We start from the raw sequence: 19,512 nt of genomic DNA on the forward strand, positions 1-19,512 counted from the left end.
GTGGGTTTAGTTTGGATAGTAAAATCACCCTCTAGGTCCCTAGGTTACAGCAGTGGTGTTCACACCGAGTTTTCTTGCTGACTCTAATCTTGTAAAACTGTAGTTGTGCTCTTCCCAACACTGATATCAGTAAAACTGTAGTTGTGCTATTCCCAACACGGATCTCAGTAAAACTGTAGTTGTGATTTTCCCAATGGTGTGCTCTTCCCAACACTGATCTCAGTGAAACTGTAGTTGTGCTCTTCCCAACACTGATCTTAATGATATTCTAGTTGTGGTATTCCCAACACTGATCTCAGTTAAACTGTAGTTGTGATATTCCCAATGGTGTGCTCTTCCCAACACTGATCTCAGTAAAACTGTAGTGGTATTCCCAACACTGATCTTTGTGAAATTGTAGTTTTTGGCTTCTTTGTATGACTCTGAGCATTCACTGTTAAGATGAATTGTGTTATTGTTTATGCTGGGCCTAAGCACTGAAAAGTGTGTGTGTGTGGTGTGTGTGTTATACTCTTTAAGACGCTGTGTGGTGTTGATGCCTGAGTTCTGCACTGTGTTTCTGAATACAGAAAAAGGGGGGGGGGGTGCACCAATCAGCAGTGAGCCCTTGGGCTGGGAGACGTACAGGCTGCTTAAATTCCTCAGACCCTACCCGCGACCCTCCGCCTGAAGAAAACCAAACTGGTTCCGTTTATTGTGCAACAGTTGGCCAGTGTCCCAGAGCATTTAGCAGAGTAGGAAGAGGAATCTCTCTCTCTCTCTCTCTCTCTCTCTCTCTCTCTCTCTCTCTCTCTCTCTCTCTCTCTCTCTCTCTCTCTCTCTCTCTCTCTCTCTCTCTCTCTCTCTCTCTCTCTCTCTCTCTCTCTCTCTCTCTCTCTCTCTCTCTCTCTCTCTCTCTCTCTCTCTCTGCCTATGTAACCCTTGTGTAATAATAATCCTCATCCTTCACTAGCCATGTCATGTTCGCTGCTGTGCAGTTGGAGAACTGTTATGCAGGGACAGGCCCCAGCCAAATGTTCTGTTAAATGATAACATATGAAAGTGGCTGATAGATTTCAGACACAAAATGATGATTTGCTGTTGAGAGGTTGCTGAATTTGACCATTTGTCTGTCAGTGGCTGGTCGATATTTAAGTCATTTTAAGAAATTAGTTTCCAACCCTGGCAGCATACCAACACACTGAGTCATAGCTGAGTCACATGTACAACCCTCAAATGGAGCGGAGTGTTGAGGACAAGGCAGTGTGGTTTAGCACAGGGCAAGTAGACCAGGAGAGTGGATAGTAGAGCCCTAGTTCTGTTTCTTTGGGCTGTAATCAAAGGTGTGTGTGTGTGTGTGTGTGTGTGTGTGTGTGTGTGTGCGTGCGCGTGTGCGCCTCTTTATTGAGGGGGTGTGAGTCTTTATTGAGTGTGTGTGTGTGTGCGCGTGTGTGTGCGCGTGTGCGTGTGTGTGTGTGTGTGTGTGTGTGTGTGTGTGTGTGCTTTCACTGGTGTAGGCAGTGGACAGCAGGTTAAAGGCTGAAGGTGTGTCCATACACGGTCACTGGGTCAGAGCTGCGCTGCGCTAAGAGAGGAGAAGACTGGAGAGGAGATCAGGGCAGGATAAGTGTGCTATTGCCCCCGAGTGAGTCCTGTGTGTGTGTGTGTTTGTATGTGTGTGTGTGTGTTGAAGAGGTACGTAAGAGACCTTGCTGTCCTGCATGGTATGTGGGTCCTGAAGGGCTGTAAATGTTTTGCAAGATTGTTGTTGTTTTTGCATATTGGATTTATGGAGCCCTGATGCATCAGCATGTTGTCAGCATGGCTATGCCAATACAGCAGCATGCTCAATATGACTTCGTAGTATATCACTATTAATATACTTGCTGAAGCATTCCATAGTATGAGTCTGTACCATTATCAAATATACTATAGCACCCCACAGCATGAGTCTATGCCAATATACATATAGTAGCATCTCAGTGTGGTCTCCCATACAGGAGTTAATGGGAGAATGAATGCAGAATGAATTAACCCTTAGAACCCGATTGACGCAAAGTGCGTCAAAAAACACACCCTTTCTTCTCTGTTACAATGCTCCGGAACGGTTCATCGCAGCGAGATGAAACCTTTATTGCACGACAGAGCAGAAGTGGGGCTTTCCAACGAGACTACACACTTGTCTTCACGATCAAGTATGAAAATTTAAAAAAATCATGAAATTAAATCAAATTGCATCATATTTACAGTCTATACTTCTCTGCATTCACCTGCACACACATTACTCTAGTTTGAATTACTCGCGAACCCGTGATCGCATCGATATGGCAAGCATATCAGATGAAAGAGGGGGCACAGGGCTATCCATTGGTACCATGTTTATCGATCCTTCTGGCTTATAAAATCAGACGAAGTGACTGCAAAATAATAACGTCATGTACACAAACCAACGCTGCACACTCATTACTCTCGTTTGAATTACTCGCGGACCCGTGATCGCATAGATATGCCACGCATGTCAGATGAAAGAGAAGACTCAGAGCTATCATTTGATACCAAGTACATCCTTCTGGGTTATAAAACAGACGAAGTGACAGCAAAATAATAACTTCATATAGCTGGACTTACCCCACGTTTTTGTCTGTTCTTGGCAAAGCATGTTTATAATCCAATGCTATCATGTGTTTCTCTATGGCAAAGCATGTTCATATTCCGGTTTTGAGATCCTAGCAAATTCCTGCATGGCATCCAATTCAAGGCTCACATTGCATTCCAATTTGTTCAACAAATAAACACCTTTTTTGCCTTTACTTTGTTCATGGCAATGCAGTAAAGAGTTGAGAATTATTATGACTGCATACACACAGGCACGCAGGCTAACACGCAACCTCGGGTCAAGTCAGGTCAGATCAGTTCGTGTCACAGATATGGAGCGCAGAAAGTTCATTTTTCATCACTAAATAAAAAATGGCATTTATTTCCGTAAATCACACAGCAAATATTTCTGTAAATTGCTCAGCCCCAGAGTATCCCTCCAACATGGCAATTATATTGCCCGATTCAGGACAGTCTGCCCTACACACACATGAAATGCATGTAGAGCTGTGAGCTTGCAGTGGTGAGATACATGTCGAAATATAAGAATTTTTATAATACACTTTTTATATTTTAATTCTTTAAAAATCAAAATAAAATCAATGCTAGTATTAATACATGAAATGATGGCAGATCTGAATAGCCTAAACTCTCCTGAAAAAAACAATATATAATATATGTGTGTGGCACTTACAATGACCAGAATAAATCCTTATGAATAAAGGTAGTGAAAATGCCCTAAAAACAGCTTAGGGTTCTAAGGGTTAAATAAAAAAAGATGGGTGTACTCGGTAGTTAAAGTGGGATTTGGCAGGTGGGGGAACCCTAAAATCCTGTGTCGGTGCAACGGGGAAAAATGGCTCACCGTTGGACAACATATTGAGTATCGTGGTGTAGCAATACTTTTTGGACAATAATTGCTAACTTCTTGGTCACCTCTGTATAGGCAAAAAATGAACTCATCATTTATTTAAACAATATCATCGCGCTATATCATTGGTATGAAAGAATATATTTATTAATCAATATATAACCCCTTGGTGTACTGCTCTTCCATGAAACCCAGTGGAGTAGTACAGCTGGTCAGCACCTATTCGTATGATCTGGTGCTGAAAGCTTTGGCCTAGCGTAGCGTTTGTGTGCTGCTGCACATGCACCCAGCGGCAGCATGGTTTCCCCCTGCGGGTTGTTTTTTGTTTTGGGCCGGCCTGTCTACAGCCGCCTCCTGGGTCCTCAAGGCGAGATGCCTCCTGCTAAGCTCCTGTAATCACATAAATGAAGTGGAACTGAGGCTGCGAGGCTTCTCCCCCCTTGTGTTGCTGTTGCACGGCCTTGTTCATGGTGATCGTACTGAGCACGCTCAGTAGAGAGCAGACGCTGGTCAAACTAAGCTGAGTAAACTAACTGTGTGTTTGTGTGTGTGTTTGTGTGTGTGTTTGTGTGTGTCTTTGTGTGTGTGTTCCTTCCCTTCTCCAGAGCCCCTAGCACCAGGGAAACCAGCTTCATCGAGAAAATGAAGAAAACCGTAAGTTGGCACTTTAGTAGTTTTGCATTCCAGTGCAATGATCTGGCAGGTAGATCCAGCTGATTCTGTTCAACAATGTTAATATTTATAAATTCTGTTAAATCGCAATTTTCTAGAATGGAGCCTTTGTGCTCTGTGAGAGGTCTCGCTTTAGTGTGTTGACAGGGCTGTTCAGAATTTGCCCTCTATTCACTTCAGATGTGTGTAACTCTGCCAAGTTCATGTCAGGACTTGAAGGTCTTTTTACTGGAGCTCTGACACACACACACACAGACACACACATTTGTTTTGAAGAGTGAACTGTGGCGCATGTGTGTATCATCTTTGCCATCTCTCTCTGCCAGGGCCGAAACATTGTGGTGTTCTACGGCTCCCAGACGGGCACGGCCGAGGAGTTTTCCAACCGGCTGTCCAAGGATGCCCAGCGTTACGGCATGAAGGGGATGGCTGCAGACCCGGAGGAGTACGACTTGGTAATCATGAGACCTCTCCTCCTCCTCCTCCTCCTCCTCCTCCTCATCATCATGAGACCTCTCCTCATAGGCCCTCCAGTCACATCACAATTTCACAGTACAGCAGAAATGACAAAAATGACCTTATGTTTGATAAGGGCTTTATAAGGTCGCTTTGGACAAAGAAGTCGGCCAAATCCTATAACCATAACCATAACCATTAGGGCGCTGAATGTTCTAGAAAAAAACTGAAGTGAGTGAGTTTTACCTGTTGTACTTGTATTGTTTTGTTATTTCTATCAGTAATAAAAAAGTGTTTTGTGTAAGCGTGTGCGTCTGTACAGCTGCAAGTGTTTGAGTGTTTGTGTGTGGTCCTCGACTGTGTAATGTTTACAGTCGTGGGGTGCCTTGGCTCTGTACTGCATTCCTGCATTAGCTGCTGCGTAGTGTAAGTAAATGTGTGTGTGTGTGTTTGTCTACAGTCGGAGTTGGCGCGTTTGTCGGAGATCGAAAACTCTCTGGCCATCTTCTGCATGGCCACCTACGGCGAGGGCGACCCTACGGACAATGCCCAGGACTTCTACGACTGGCTTCAGGAAGGCGACGCAGACCTGGATGGACTCAACTTCGCCGTGAGTTCCACTTCCTGTTCCCTCAACATCATTTCCTCTTTTTTTGCCAGTCCCAGCATGACTTGACAGTCTTTCTCAGCCTGTGGAGTAGAATGAGTTGTTTTGTTTGATGACGTGACTCGCTTAGTCATGCTCTTGTGGGAAAGAGGATGTTACCGGAGGGGCAAATAAGACCATGCCCAAGCATTTAAGTGATCTCAGCAAATTTGGCAAGTCGAGGGACCTGATGTCAGTCATTCACCATCAGTGCTGTGAAGATGCTTTATCACTGAAAAGGGGCAGCTCTAAGAAAACCCACATGAGCACGTCACGGTTGCAGCATAAAGGGCGTGAAGGACTCCTTGAGTCGAACCGTCAGGCTATTATGACTGACCCATGTCACTATCGGCCACTGCGGTCAGCCATTGTGGTTATGGTTTGATGTGAGCCAGTGTATGGTTCACATCAGTCTCCACAGAATGGAGAAGTTGAGTCATGTTCTTGTGAATAAGGATCTGGATTTGAGACTCCGCTCTTGCTTAAGTCTCGCTGATGCAGCAACATTTTGGGGGATTGCAGTGACACAGCAGTTTTGACAGACTGGTGAATGTGGCCCAGTTGAGTGGCTCAGCAGTTACTTGACACCAGCACCCCTCTGCTCACTCACTCACTCACTCAAAGCACACATGACTGAAACAAATATTTACCCCAGAGGCCTTATTTCTTTCGCCATGGTCAATTACTGCAGTGACCCTTGACCCCTGCGGAGGGATTATTGTCTGTGTAGTTTTCCCACACACTAGTGAAATGGGCAGATTAGCCAAAGCCTCTGGGTTAGCTGTGTGATGACTTGGACTATAGATTCCACTCTTTTCCTTGGAAGGTATTTAAGTATGTGTTTTAGTATAAGTATATATATATATAAGTATAAGTATAGTTTTTCCCAAACACTAGTGAAATGGGCAGATTAGCTAAAGCCTCTGGGTTAGCTGTGTGATGACTTGGACTATAGATTCCACTCTCTTCCTTGGAAGGTATTTAAATATGTGTTTTACATTTGCATCTTGAGCCCAGGCTCGGTTAAGACTTGAACAACAGCGTTTAGGCCCTAGATTTGCCTTCAAAGGGTGCACACATATAGATCCATAACATAAGTATAGATATGAGTGCTTATATACATGTATATGACTGGGCCCTTTTTCTATGTTCTTTTCTGTGCAGTACTTTGCATTAAAGGCATTGGCTGCATTTTCAGAAATTGCCTGCTGTGCTGACATAAATGTACGTTGCTTTGTTTGGATGGAAGCATCTGTTTGAGGAGCAGCCTAATATTAATAAGAAACTGAATGCCGTATGTGTGTGTGTGTGTGTAGGTGTTTGCTTTGGGAAATAAAACGTACGAGCACTACAACGCCATGGGCAAATACGTGGACAAGAGACTGGAAGAGCTTGGAGGCAAGAGAGTGTTTGACCTCGGCATGGGAGACGACGACGGCAAGTGAGTATGACGAGGGTGTGGACCAATCAGAAAAGAGGAGCAACGTAGTCTAGCGCTCACTAAAGACCTGGAGGAAATGAAAGATGGGGCTTGTTTATGACACTGACTTGTGATGATACACATCCTGGATTTAATTATTTGTGTGTTTTTGAAGCTGGAGATATATGGGTTCTAGTCCTTTTACTCTGTAAATACTTGTTGCAAATCTCTCCAACAGACACGTACAACCTTAGTTATCTACCAGGAGAGTAATTTATTTCTCCTCCATTGGCAGTGAGTCAGTGGCGGCTTGCTTTATCTGAGAGCCAAGCCTCCGGTCGAGTTGTTTGAATAGAAGCCCGGGCATTCATTTGCACATCTTTCCATTCGTTAGGATCGTCTCTAAATGACAAACATGTGCCTCCCCCTCACCCCTATTTCTACTGTGTTGAGTGTAAGCCCTGTGGATGATGATGATGATTTGTGGTGTGTGTGTGTGTCTGCTCAGCCTGGAGGAGGACTTTGTCTCGTGGAGGGAGCAGTTCTGGCCGGCCATGTGTGAGCACTTTGGAGTGGAGGCCACTGGCGAGGAGTCCAGGTTAGTGGTCTAACCAACCCCCCACCCCCATCTTCCCTGCCCCTTCTGCCCCCTTCACTCAGTGTTTCATCTGCCCTGCATGCATCAAACTCAAAGCAGGCTCAAGGATAGTCACTCCCTCTCTCTCTCTCTCTCTCTCTCTCTCTCTCTCTCTCTCTCGACTGACAGACACTCACATTTTTGTTTTTATAGTATGCAGTGTTCTGGGCATAATAGCAGCCTTAACTTAATGGCTGAGTTTTAATTACATACCAGTCCTCATGAGAGTACTGAGCTGTGTTCGACTGTATAGTGAGTGAGTGGACAACCATTACACAGCCCTGAAATTATGAGAGAGCTGAGGACTGTAGGACAGCCCTGAGACTATGAGAGCTGGGGACTGTGTCCTTTTGGATAGACTTGAGACTATGAGAGCTGGGGACTGTAGGACAGCCCTGAAATTATGAGAGCTGGGGACTGTGTCCTTTTGGACAGACTTGAGACTATGAGAGCTGGGGACTGTGTCCTTTTGGACAGACTTGAGACTATGAGAGCTGGGGACTGTGTCCTTTTGGACAGACTTGAGACTATAAGAGCTGGGAACTGTGTCCTTTTGGACAGACTTGAGACTATGGGAGAGCTGGGGACTGTGTCCTTTTGGACAGCCCTGAGACTATGAGAGCTGGGAACTGTGTCCTTTTGGACAGACTTGAGACTATGAGAGAGCTGGGGACTGTGTCCTTTTGGACAGCCCTGAGACTATGAGAGAGCTGGGGAATGTGTCCTTTTGGACAGCCCTGAGACTATGAGAGCTGGGGACTGTGACCTTTTGGACAGACTTGAGACTGAGAGCTGGGGACTGTGTCCTTTTGGACAGACTTGAGACTGAGAGCTGGGGACTGTGTCCTTTTGGACAGCCCTAGACTGTCACCGGAGTCCTGGTGCCTTGCAGCTGCTCTCCTTCTGTTCTCTGTTCCCCGTCTGCTTTGAAATCTCCTGCATTAGTATTAGCATGGCCTACTAGCCTCTCAAAGCTTCATCCCCATCAAAGCAGACCGGGGAGCTCTGTGATGTGCACATCTGCAGATCCTCTCTCTCTCTCTCTCTCTCTCTCTCTCTCTCTCTCTCTCTCTCTCTCTCTCTCTCTCTCTCCCCCCCTCCCCCTCGCTCGCTTGCACACCAAGGATTTTTTAAAATGACAACCTATATTATAAATGCAAACATAATACAAACCCGTATAATTAAGACATGTTGACGGAAGATTGATGGTGTCATTTGGAATGCATGTCATTTGGAATTCGTGTTTGAAACTAAATTATTGTAATTTCATACCATCAAAGCAAGCTTAGGCTTGCACACACATACACATACACACACACACACATACACACACACACATGAAAGCACACTTACACACAAACACACAGTATACACTTACACACACACACACACTCTGGCAGATACTGAAGTCGGGCACATAGGCAGACACAATGATGGATGTGACTGACAGATGACGGATAAAGCCACACACACACAACCTTTCCCCCTATTTCCACAACCTATGAGCGAAAGTGAGGGATTACCTCACCATGAACAAACACACACACACACACACACACACACACACACACACACACACACACACACACACACACACACTGTGCTGATCCCCACCCTCTCTGTTCCCTCTCCCTGCTGTAGCATCCGTCAGTACGAGCTGAAGGTGCACGACGACCTCAACATGAACAAAGTGTACACTGGAGAGCTGGGTCGACTCAAGAGCTTTGAGAGCCAGAAACCGTGAGTTCACAGCCAATCACGGCTTCACAGAGCTCCTCACAGCATTACCGCATGTGCATCGGCAGTGTCTGCAAGGATGGTTATTTTTAACAGAACCATAAAAGCTCATGACCTTAATTTCTATGTTTCTATGTCTAGGTTCTTACTCATAGTATTAAATTAGCAAGAAGACGTTGCCGAGTTATTAAACAACCTGTGTGTTTAATTTAATTTGAATTAAGACTCGACCCACTCCTTTACTTGTTCCCAGTTGCCCATCAATGAAATTAGGGCGCCTGTGAATCTGTAATTTATTGTAATTAATCTGTAATGTATTCACAAATATCATCTAAATCGAAGGTGTATACCAAAAATGTACTTTCAGTTAGAGTTGGATCACCAGTTTAGCTTAGTTTACTTATTTGTTTTATTTGACAGCATCCTTGGCTGACCTGAAGCGGTGCGAATTCATAGCATTTAGAGGAGATGAATAGTAGTACTATCGCCCCTTTTAGTTAAAAATAGTTGGTGTGTAGTATATCCACTTCCTCAAAGCCCAAAGTGTACTCTGACTGAAACCAGCACCTGGGTTTCCTGCAGTTCTGTTTAGCACCGCTAGTCTGACCCCCTTTATCACGCCGATGGTCCATCGATGACGTAAGTGAGACTGACTAACTGAAGTGTCCTCGCCGCTTTGGCTTCCTCTGCACGTCTGACGTCGGCTCTGACACGGCAGGTTGGGGAGCTGTAAAATAGCTATGTTAGTGCGACGTTCGATTCCAGAGATAGGAAGCGGAGTTTGATCTCCGCTTCCTATCTACTTACCTCACCCGCTATGTCAGCTTGTTCCTCGGAACAGTATCACTTGGTAGACTTGGTGCGATGAGTCATAATGGGCTAATTCAGTGATCCCTGTGATGCGAGGCTCCCTGGCAACTAGCACAACAAATTTCTCTCATGTCTTTGCTTCTAAGAAAGCCCACTTTTGTTTTGTACACAGGAAGAGAAATTATAAGTTTTATCCCTTTGCCTTTCGTTTGCATCTTTATTGTGTCGACATCCTAATTATTTTTGTGTTTTGTGGCCCCTGTTGCACTCTATTACTGGGAGAAATTTAGAAATAAATATACATTAATGTCCATTAAAAAATAAATTATGACTGGGTGTGTGAGATTCGCCATTCTGACTCTCATTTCTCTCTCGCAGGCCCTTTGACTCTAAAAACCCCTTCCTGGCACCGGTGACGGTGAACCGTAAACTGAACAAGGGGGGCGACCGCCACCTCATGCACCTGGAACTGGACATCACCGGATCCAAGATCAGGTAACGCTCAAATAGAGTAACGACTAACATTACAGGTGTTAGGATGGATGAACCTCACCATAGGATACCATTACAGGTGTTTGGATATGTGAGCCTGGGCTTTAAGCGCATCTTTGAGTGAACGCAGAGCTGTGTGTGTGTGTGTGTGTGTGTGTGTGTGTGTGTGTGTGTGTGTGTGTGTGTGTGTGTGTGTGTGTGTGTGTGTGTGTGTGTGTGTGTGTGTGTGTGTGTGTGTGTGTGTGTGTGTGTGTGTGTGTGTGTGTGTGTGTGTGATTTCCAGAAATACGTTAGGCTCAAATGGCCAGTGTTGTAGTCAAGTCACTATGCCTCGAGTCTCCAGTGTTCAAAGTGTCCACTACTCATCCGAGTCGAGTCACTATCAAATGCAAAACTGACAACCTTTGGGGCATTCACGTCTCCAGGCATTTGGCGCCATTAAATTTAACGTCCGTTTTGTAGGAACATGACGTGATGTATGACATGAAGCAGTATTGCACTAATGTTAATACTAAAAATAATTTAGATATTAAAATCCTATACCAAATAATATTATAATGACATATTACAGTTATACCCTAATAAAGTCGAGTCCTCGTCTCAATTTCCAAGTCTGCATGGTCTGAATGTAGGAGTTCAAGTTCGAGTCATTAAGTGCTCAAGTCCAAGTCAAGTCACTAGTCTCTAAATTTAGCTCATGCCTCGGACTCGAGTCCGAGTCCTGGACTCGAGTACAACAACACTGCAAATGGCCAAAGCCAAGATGCTCCCCACATAATTTAGAGAGGAACAACAGAGACGCAGTGCTCTCTTCAGAGTAGTGCGTCATCACTGCCAGCTCTGTAGAAAACATTAAAACATTGATATCAGTCAGTGAAATGCATGACTGGAAAGGCTGAACTGAAGATACATATTGATATAGTAGAGATTGTTTGCGGATGATGTCATTGGTGTGGTTTTTGCTTTGTGGCAAGTCTTTGATACGGTGCTAATAGGTGAGATAAGGCTTGCTTACAGCAGTGTTTCACCTGAATGATTTCTGAGTGCTTATCTGGGTTGTTAGTCAGACCCTATAAGCTATAACTGTACTGTGCTGGTTTTTCAGCATGTCATCAGTCTTGGCAGAGGGCCTATGGTGTTCTACTGCACTGTTGCCTGAATGACATTTCTCAGGAGGGGGCGTACGTGACTGTTACCAAATTATGAATGTGACCTGAAAGAGTCTCTCTCTCTCTCTCTCTCTCTCTCTCTCTCTCTCTCTCTCTCTCTCTCTCTCTTTTTCTCTCCTTCTAGGTATGAGTCAGGAGATCACGTGGCTGTTTATCCCATCAATGACACAACTATTGTGACCAAGTTGGGTGATATCCTTGGAGTGGACCTCGACACTGTTATCTCTCTCAACAACCTTGACGGTATGACGTTAACCTTGTGGAGTGTGTTTGTGCAACATCTGTGTGAAAGATGAATGGCATCATCTGAAGGCTTCTCCGTCTGCCCACGCATCTGGGGGAGGGAGAGCAGCCTTTGTTTAGATTTAGTTTTTCAGTCATTACTAAATACAGATTACAAATTTGAATTTCATATTTCTTGAGAGTTCTTCTTAGTAATTTGAAATTATGTAAATGTATCTTTTGTGACCACAGCTTCAAAATACAACTCCTAAGACAGTACTTTCATCAAAATTCATCAAAGACCTTGGGAATTGTGCCAAGTTGTCAGCTTTCTTTGGTGCTGTGTAGAAACTCAGGAAATGTGCTGGCTCCCCTGTCATGTTTAGTCCATACCACCATCCTGAGGTGTGTGTGTGTGTGTGTGTGTCTGTCCCTCGCAGAGGAGTCCAATAAGAAGCACCCATTCCCCTGCCCCACTACCTACCGCACCGCTCTGACCCACTACCTGGACATCACGCATCCTCCGCGCACCAACGTGCTCTACGAGCTGGCCCAGTACGCCACTGACCCCAAGGACCAGGAGAACATGCGCAAGATGGCCTCCTCCTCCGCCGAGGGCAAGGTGAAGGGGGGCATCTCCATCTCCATCTCCATCTCCGTTCAGGCTCATTGAGACTGTGCCTGATGTTGACGCTGTTGTATAAGAGACAGAAGAGCTTTCCAGAGAATCTATTGATTTAAGCTGAAAATACAAATTCTTCTCCGCACAAGACTGTGTGACTAACTAGAGGGAGACACATAGCTTGCCTTTAACATAATTAAAGCATCACTCACACAGGAAAACAAATAAAAAAATAACAATGGTTCGATAACTTCTTTGTGTTCATACTCGCCCCCCTGTAATGATTGAGTAAAGCAGCAGATCACCTCTACTCACACACAAAGGCATTTAACAGGTTTGCGTCTCTGTAGCCTTGTGAGAGTGCACAAGCAAGGTCAGGAGTATTATCTATGCTGTGAACTATCCTAGCTATTACTTCTTCTTCTGTGAGCTGGCCTTGAAGTTCAAAAGCTCAATCTGCTTTTGTGCTCTGTGATGAAAATACGAGACGAGTTTGGATAGGGACATTTATGTTTTACTCTGTGCATAGAAAGAACCAGAGTTCCAACACTGTTCAATTTAAGAACATCAGATCAGTGAAACACTTACTTTCCTCATGACAAATCAATGTGTCCATGGCAAAAAAAATGTCAAATCCACGGCAAGAAAGTATTATAATTCCAACACTTGCCGAGATCATACTAAAGTGTGTGTGTGTGTGTGTGTGTGTGACCCTGTTGCTACTCCCTGATATTTGAGCCCTGTTCTCTGCTCTCCTGGTCAGGCGTTGTACCAGAGCTTCGTGCTGGACCCGTCCAGGAACATCCTGGCCATCCTTGAGGACATGCCATCGCTGAAGCCCCCTGCTGACCACCTGTGTGAACTGCTGCCTCGCCTGCAGGCGCGATACTATTCCATCGCCTCCTCCTCCAAGGTGGGCCATACCCCCGCCACCACACACACACACACACACACACACACACACACACACACACACACACACACACACACACTTTTCCACAAACATTTAATTTAAAACAGTTCATATTTTCTTTTCATCTCATTTCACTTGAGAACAACACAATGTCCCCATTAGCACACTGCCTGTTTGTGTAAGCAGAGCCTTTTGGTGTAGCTCACTGGTGCCCTCTGTTGGTCTCTCAGGTACACCCCAACAGCATCCACGTCTGCTGCGTGGTGGTGGAGTACAAGACCAGCACGGGCCGCACCAACAAGGGCGTGGCCACCAACTGGCTGAAGAGCAAGCTGCCCACCGACAACGGCCACAAGACCACCGTGCCCATGTACGTGCGCAAGTCCCAGTTCCGCCTGCCCTTCAAGGCCACCAACCCGGTCATCATGATCGGGCCCGGCACGGGCATCGCTCCCTTCATGGGCTTCGTCCAGGAGCGAGGCTGGTTAAAGGAGCAAGGTAACACCTTACACACTCAAACTCACACTCTCTCTCTCTCTCTCTCTCTCTCTCTCTCTCACACTCACACTCTCACACACACACACACACACACACACACACACACACACACACACACACACACACACACACACACACACACACACACACTCACACTCACACTCACACTCACACACAGTTGTGTTGCTTCGCATTACATTGGATGATTATTGTTCTTTGAGCAAAAGGACCTAAGTCCCTAGGTTGGGAGATTTGTTTTACATGTTCATATTCATGCATAGCATTGTATTATAACTTGGGGCAAAACACCACTCATATTTTCATTTAATTTCAAGTCATTTACATTATTTAATGACTTACATAAGTTCGTTTCAGAAGGCAACTCAGAAGGTCCTCAGCCAACTAGTCTGCATGCATACAGATTTCTAGTGTGTTCAGTTACAGTGTGTAACTGTCTCCAGTAAACTATAAACATTGCACATGCTGTAGAACGAAGCTGTAAGAATGAAACAACTATACAGCTGTATGAGGAGAGAAAGCCTTGTGTATCTGAGAACATGAGGAAACGCCAAACTCTGGTCCATTACTGCAGGATCTCTAATGTACTGTACTGTGTTGTGCTGGATCTCATTTGTCCTTTAGCTATAACATGCTATGGAAGACTCAAGCCACCGGAACTCAACTGCATTACTATCACTTTATCCATCTCAATTATACAAGTGACGTGACTCAGTGGCTTGGTTGATTTAACGTGTGTGTGTGTGTGTGTGTCTTCACTCTGCAGGAAAAGAGGTTGGTGAGACAGTGCTGTATTACGGCTGCCGGCACAAGAACGAGGACTACCTGTACCAAGAGGAGCTCGAGGAGTTTGAGAAGACAGGCGTTCTAACCAAGCTTAACGTGGCCTTCTCCAGAGACCAGGATCAGAAGGTACAACCAGTCAGATAGACCGTACGGCTTATGACCCCCGTTGGGTCATAGGGCACCAAGGTTACTGCCAACAGCAGCAGCAGTGTCCAGCACTAGACAATATCTGTCTATTACCCTGTGTTTCGTCTTAATCCCAAAACTACACAGAAGCTAATTTTAAGTAGCTAAACAGGCTTAATTCAGTAGCTGAACAGAGGCTAATACTAGCTTATGTATTTCCTGTTGATCATGCCAATTATGTAAGATTCTGACTGGTTAGTGTAAGAAAATGGACAGAGAAAGTACATATACCCACACAATGACCAATGTGGGGGGTGTTGAAATGTCCTTGCTATAGCTGCAGTATGTGGGATGGTACTGCTCTAATTATGATACATGAATGGTAAGATAACAATTTATTCAGCTTACTTTAACCTTGCTCCTTTAAATTGCTCCAGAACTATTCGTTGCAGTGAGATGAAACCTTTATTGCGTGCCCGAGCAGAAGTTGGGCTTTCCAACAAGACTAGGCACTTGTCTCTACTATGAAGTATTCAGAATTTGAAATTAAATCAAATTGCATCATATTTACAGTCTATACCGCTCTGCGCTCACCTGCGCACCCATTACTGTCGTTTGAATTACTTGCAAACCCGTGATCTCATAGATATGCCACGCATGTCAGATGAAAGAGGAGACGGAGCTATCCATTGATGCCAAGCACATCCTTCTGGGTGAAAAGGATCATGTTACAAAAACAGATGAAGTGACCGCAAAATAATAAGTTCAACCTACCCGATGTTTTCGTGGCGGAGCATGTTCGTAATCCGACACCATCATGTTTGTGTTCCTTTATGGCAAAGCATGTTTTGCCTTAACTTTGTTCATTGCAATGCAGTAAAAAGTTTTTGTAGAGAATCGTCATGAGTGCACACACAGGCTACCGTGCATCAGTTTGTGTCACAGATGTGGAGCGCAGTGATCAGTACAAGGTCTTGGCGAAAAATTAATGCAACGCTGGACAGAAATAAATGTTGTGACATTGCAGAAGCTTGTGGAAACGATGCCACAGCGAGTGCGTGATATATTCAAAGCTAAAGGCAGTCCAACGAAATATTAGTGTGTGACCTTTTTTTGGCCAGGCAGTGTATTAATACATGAAATGGTGGCAGGTCTGGGTAACCTAGACTGAAAAAAACAATATATAGCATGTGTGAATGGCACTTATAATGACCAGGATAAACACTTATAACTAAAGGTAGTGAGAATCCAGGCCTCATAGGGTTAAAGGTGGGTTGTTCAAGTTCAAATTCAATTCAAGTTCACTCTTTATAATTGTCTACTGAACATCACCTTAACCAAACCAAACCTTAATCCATAACCTTTATCCATAACCTTAACCGTAAATTATAGTTCAGACAGTTTATAATCTGGATATCTGTAGACAGTCTTATAGGGGATCATCCAAATAAAATGGGACCGATGATAATAAAGAACTGTACTTTGTGAGTGTGTGGTGCTGCTTTTCTTAGTCATACTGTGTCTCTGATCCCTCTCTCTCTCTCTCTCTCTCTCTCTCTCTCTCTCTCTCTCTCTCTCTCTCTCTCTCTCTCTCTCTCTCTCTCTCTCTCTCTCTCTCTCTCTCTCTCTCTCTCTCTCTCTCTCTCTCTCTCTCTCTCTCTCTCTCTCTCTCTCTCTGTGTGTGTGTGTGTGTCTCTTTCCTTCCTCCCTCCCTCCCTCCCTCTGGATTTGTGTTATCTCAGGTGTACGTCCAGCACCTCATAAAGAATAACAAGGAGGAGATCTGGAACCAGGTCCACTCACAAAGTGCACATATCTACATTTGTGGGTGAGTGGAAATCACACAACAGCTTTTATTTATTCCTAGCCTAGCTAACTAACGTAGAGGCCCATCTTTACTAAATGGGATTGGAGTGGTTATTAAATTGGATTGTTTAGTCCAGTTTAGTTGACTAAATTGTGGGGACAAAACGAGACTTGGTTTGGTTTACTTTGTATGTTCATGTTCCAAGAAACTCCATGTAAAAATGTCAGGACAAAAATGAGACCTGTTTGTGATCCATCCATAGGGATGCTCGTAACATGGCACGAGACGTCCAGGCGGCGTTCTACGATATCGCTGAGGAGCTGGGAGGCATGACGCACGCCCAAGCCACTGACTATGTCAAGAAACTGATGACCAAGGGGCGCTACTCGCAGGACGTGTGGAGCTAAACGCCTATCCCCACCCCCTCCAAGCACCAGCCTCCTCCCCTGAACAGTATGGGGGGGGGGGGGGGCAGTACCAGGGGTCTGGACACAAGTCTATCTTCTACAGTTATTTTTAGTTTTGAGAATTTTGTTTTTGTCATTGTTGGTTTTTACATGTTTCTTGAGACCACATGTGCACACCAAAAACAGTCTCTTAAGAATGGTAAGGTGAGCAATGCTTTGGGCTGACTCCATAAACTCATTGTACATATGATGGGGGGGGGGTTGCAATGTGCTAAACGTGGACCAAATCTCACTTCCGCAGTGACCCAGGAGATTGAGGAGGATTTGTTATAGATATCATATGTGTAAAGTTGTGTAGAAACATTTTCTGTGCAAATAATTAACTTTATATCATCACTGTTGCATAATCAATCCATGCAGAGCTTGACAAGGAGCCTTTGAATGTAGCCTTTGACATTATGCATAGTTCCAGTGGCTGTGCAATGCATTTATTTTTTTAACTGTGTACAGTAATTGACTACAGCCACCGCATATTGCAATGCAGGATCAGTTAAAAGCATAGGATGACTCATTGCGTCTATCATGGAGCTTCTCATAGGGGAAGCTATGAGGCTGCCTTTTAATGGATTGTCATAGTCTTTTTGACTTTCAAGTGTTTGATGCAATGTTCCTAAAGTAAATGCAGACTGCAGAGGGGTGTTGTGGCTCAGATGAAAGCATCACCCTGTGCACACATCTTTATTCCACACTATTCAGTTTACTTTTTTAAGTGATTAACTGTGGGGGGTTTAAAGGTTTTTTTTTAAGCTCATCAGTCACTTAAATGCTTCCAATTTTAATGCAAAAAAAGTTCCCTGATTTCCCCAATATATCACTATTGTTTGGAAGAGCTCCCAGAAAAGGATGAGGATGTATTTACTTTGATCATGGTTTTTCATGTACTGTAATTAGAAGCCTGTGAATTAATTTTATTCCGTTTTAGATGTTCGTATGTCTCTCTCTAAGTCTGATGCACATTTGTGTCCAACATTTTAAACGGTGCACTTAAAGAAGTGGTTTGTTCTGTTGTTAGTTTCACTGATTGGTGGCTATTAACATGGGCTCACTGTGTTCTTGGGTGAATGCAAGTGTGTCCAATGTTCACATTTGAGTGACACTTAAAAGGGTGGGATGGGGGGGGGGGGTGATGAGCGATATGAACTTTGGAACCGCCTATTAGTACTCTTTTTCTTTTGAAGGAAATTATGTATCCTCTCCAGTCAGACCCCACAAATTTATTGTAGACAAAGTGAATTAGTGCCTTATTATATAGCTTGCCTTCTTTTAACTTGTATCATGCAGGTAATACAAGAGTTAGGTACATTGATACTTGCTGTTATTTTTCTGTCAGCACCATCAACTTTTATATGCAATTTTCCTATGTATTAATATAACTAAGGCATGTCTTTCTAAATGAATAAAACTGTGATTAAAACGTGTGTCTCACTGTGGTCTATCTGGCAAGACACGAAATGTGTCAGATACTGGGCTATAATGATCTTCACTTATTGAGTAGGCATAACTCGTGGCCCTTGGTGGTCATTGTAGGCCATATCGTAGCTCCTCACACTTCCAATGCGATTACGATGACAGCTGGCTGGCAATATTGGTGACCACCCATAAATAACAAGTTACCAGGCAACAGCAACCATATTGCCTTACCGTTCATGGGCTCTCACTTCACCTCAGACGCGCAAGCGCACACGCACATTCATCCTTCACATTTTCCTCTTCGTGAACTTAGAGCAAAATATCTTAGCTTTTCTTTATTAGCTTTTGCTGTGGTCTTATTTTAACAAGAGCTACAGATAGGTCCATGTCTTAAAGAAAACACTCATAAAAACAATCGCAAATTGAAGACTGGCTTAAATGGGATTTGGCTGCACAAAATTATGCCGGCAAGATGTATTATTTAGCGCATTTCATACACATGAATACTTGAATGTGCTTTATACAAAGACAATGATGGTAAGTAAAAGCATGAAAGGAAAAGTGTCCCAACGTAGGCCTATTAACATGGATAATTAAAATACACAGACACAACGTGGAACAAGAGTGCATCTGATTACAAACGTGCAAATATAATATTTAATTATATATTTTAAAAAATATAATAATATATATTTGGTACAATGACTGACATGGGGACCTGATGCACTGTTGTGGGTTTTGGACAGTGAAGGCATGGAAATCCCACTTTAGTCTAAACTAGCCCATTGCACAGAGAAACTCATCAGCTAGGCCTTCACAGTTTTGTTTTGTTTATTGTTGTTGTTGTTTTTTTTTTAAAGGTAGGCCTGCAGGACTTTACAGAGAGGCGAGGGTCGCCATGAATTGTTTAGGTGGAACAAATATGACGCCAGTATGAGGCTTGTGTTACATTTTCTGCTACAAAGTGACCATCAGTGGTTTTGAGGGCCTGGAAGTCTCATTCATTCATTCATTCAATCACATTCATTAAATGTTTGGCCCCAACGAGACAGTAGGGCCTAATCTAATAGGTTACAGTGGCCAGCAGTCTGTTACAACAATTATTGCTTACAACTGTTGCTCAATCCAGGAGGGATCATGTGACGTTACACCTAAACAG

At 44.1% G+C, this 19,512-nt stretch overlaps 1 protein-coding gene across 2 annotated transcripts in view; it reads left to right on the forward strand.

Annotated features, from left to right (window-relative positions):
• Positions 1-18,357, forward strand: part of porb (P450 (cytochrome) oxidoreductase b) — a 28,983-nt gene extending 10,626 nt beyond the window's left edge. For both annotated transcript variants that reach the window (XM_076282748.1, XM_076282749.1), the window contains 14 exons: positions 4,051-4,099; positions 4,444-4,572; positions 5,034-5,183; positions 6,536-6,660; positions 7,148-7,237; positions 8,918-9,016; positions 10,202-10,318; positions 11,609-11,727; positions 12,147-12,328; positions 13,092-13,241; positions 13,472-13,739; positions 14,524-14,669; positions 16,412-16,497; positions 16,739-18,357. In XM_076282748.1, the coding sequence (XP_076138863.1) occupies positions 4,051-4,099; positions 4,444-4,572; positions 5,034-5,183; positions 6,536-6,660; positions 7,148-7,237; positions 8,918-9,016; positions 10,202-10,318; positions 11,609-11,727; positions 12,147-12,328; positions 13,092-13,241; positions 13,472-13,739; positions 14,524-14,669; positions 16,412-16,497; positions 16,739-16,883 (1,855 nt within the window). In that variant the 3' untranslated portion in view covers positions 16,884-18,357. The remainder of the gene's footprint in view (positions 1-4,050; positions 4,100-4,443; positions 4,573-5,033; positions 5,184-6,535; positions 6,661-7,147; positions 7,238-8,917; positions 9,017-10,201; positions 10,319-11,608; positions 11,728-12,146; positions 12,329-13,091; positions 13,242-13,471; positions 13,740-14,523; positions 14,670-16,411; positions 16,498-16,738) is intronic.
• Positions 18,358-19,512: the final 1,155 nt, after the last annotated feature.

This window comes from Alosa pseudoharengus, unplaced genomic scaffold (genome assembly GCF_046254945.1).
Source record: "Alosa pseudoharengus isolate Yale_2024_CS ecotype anadromous, Long Island Sound unplaced genomic scaffold, YU_APseudo_1.1 YU_APseudo_1.1_scf_13, whole genome shotgun sequence".
NCBI classification, from domain to species: Eukaryota; Metazoa; Chordata; class Actinopteri; order Clupeiformes; family Clupeidae; genus Alosa; species Alosa pseudoharengus.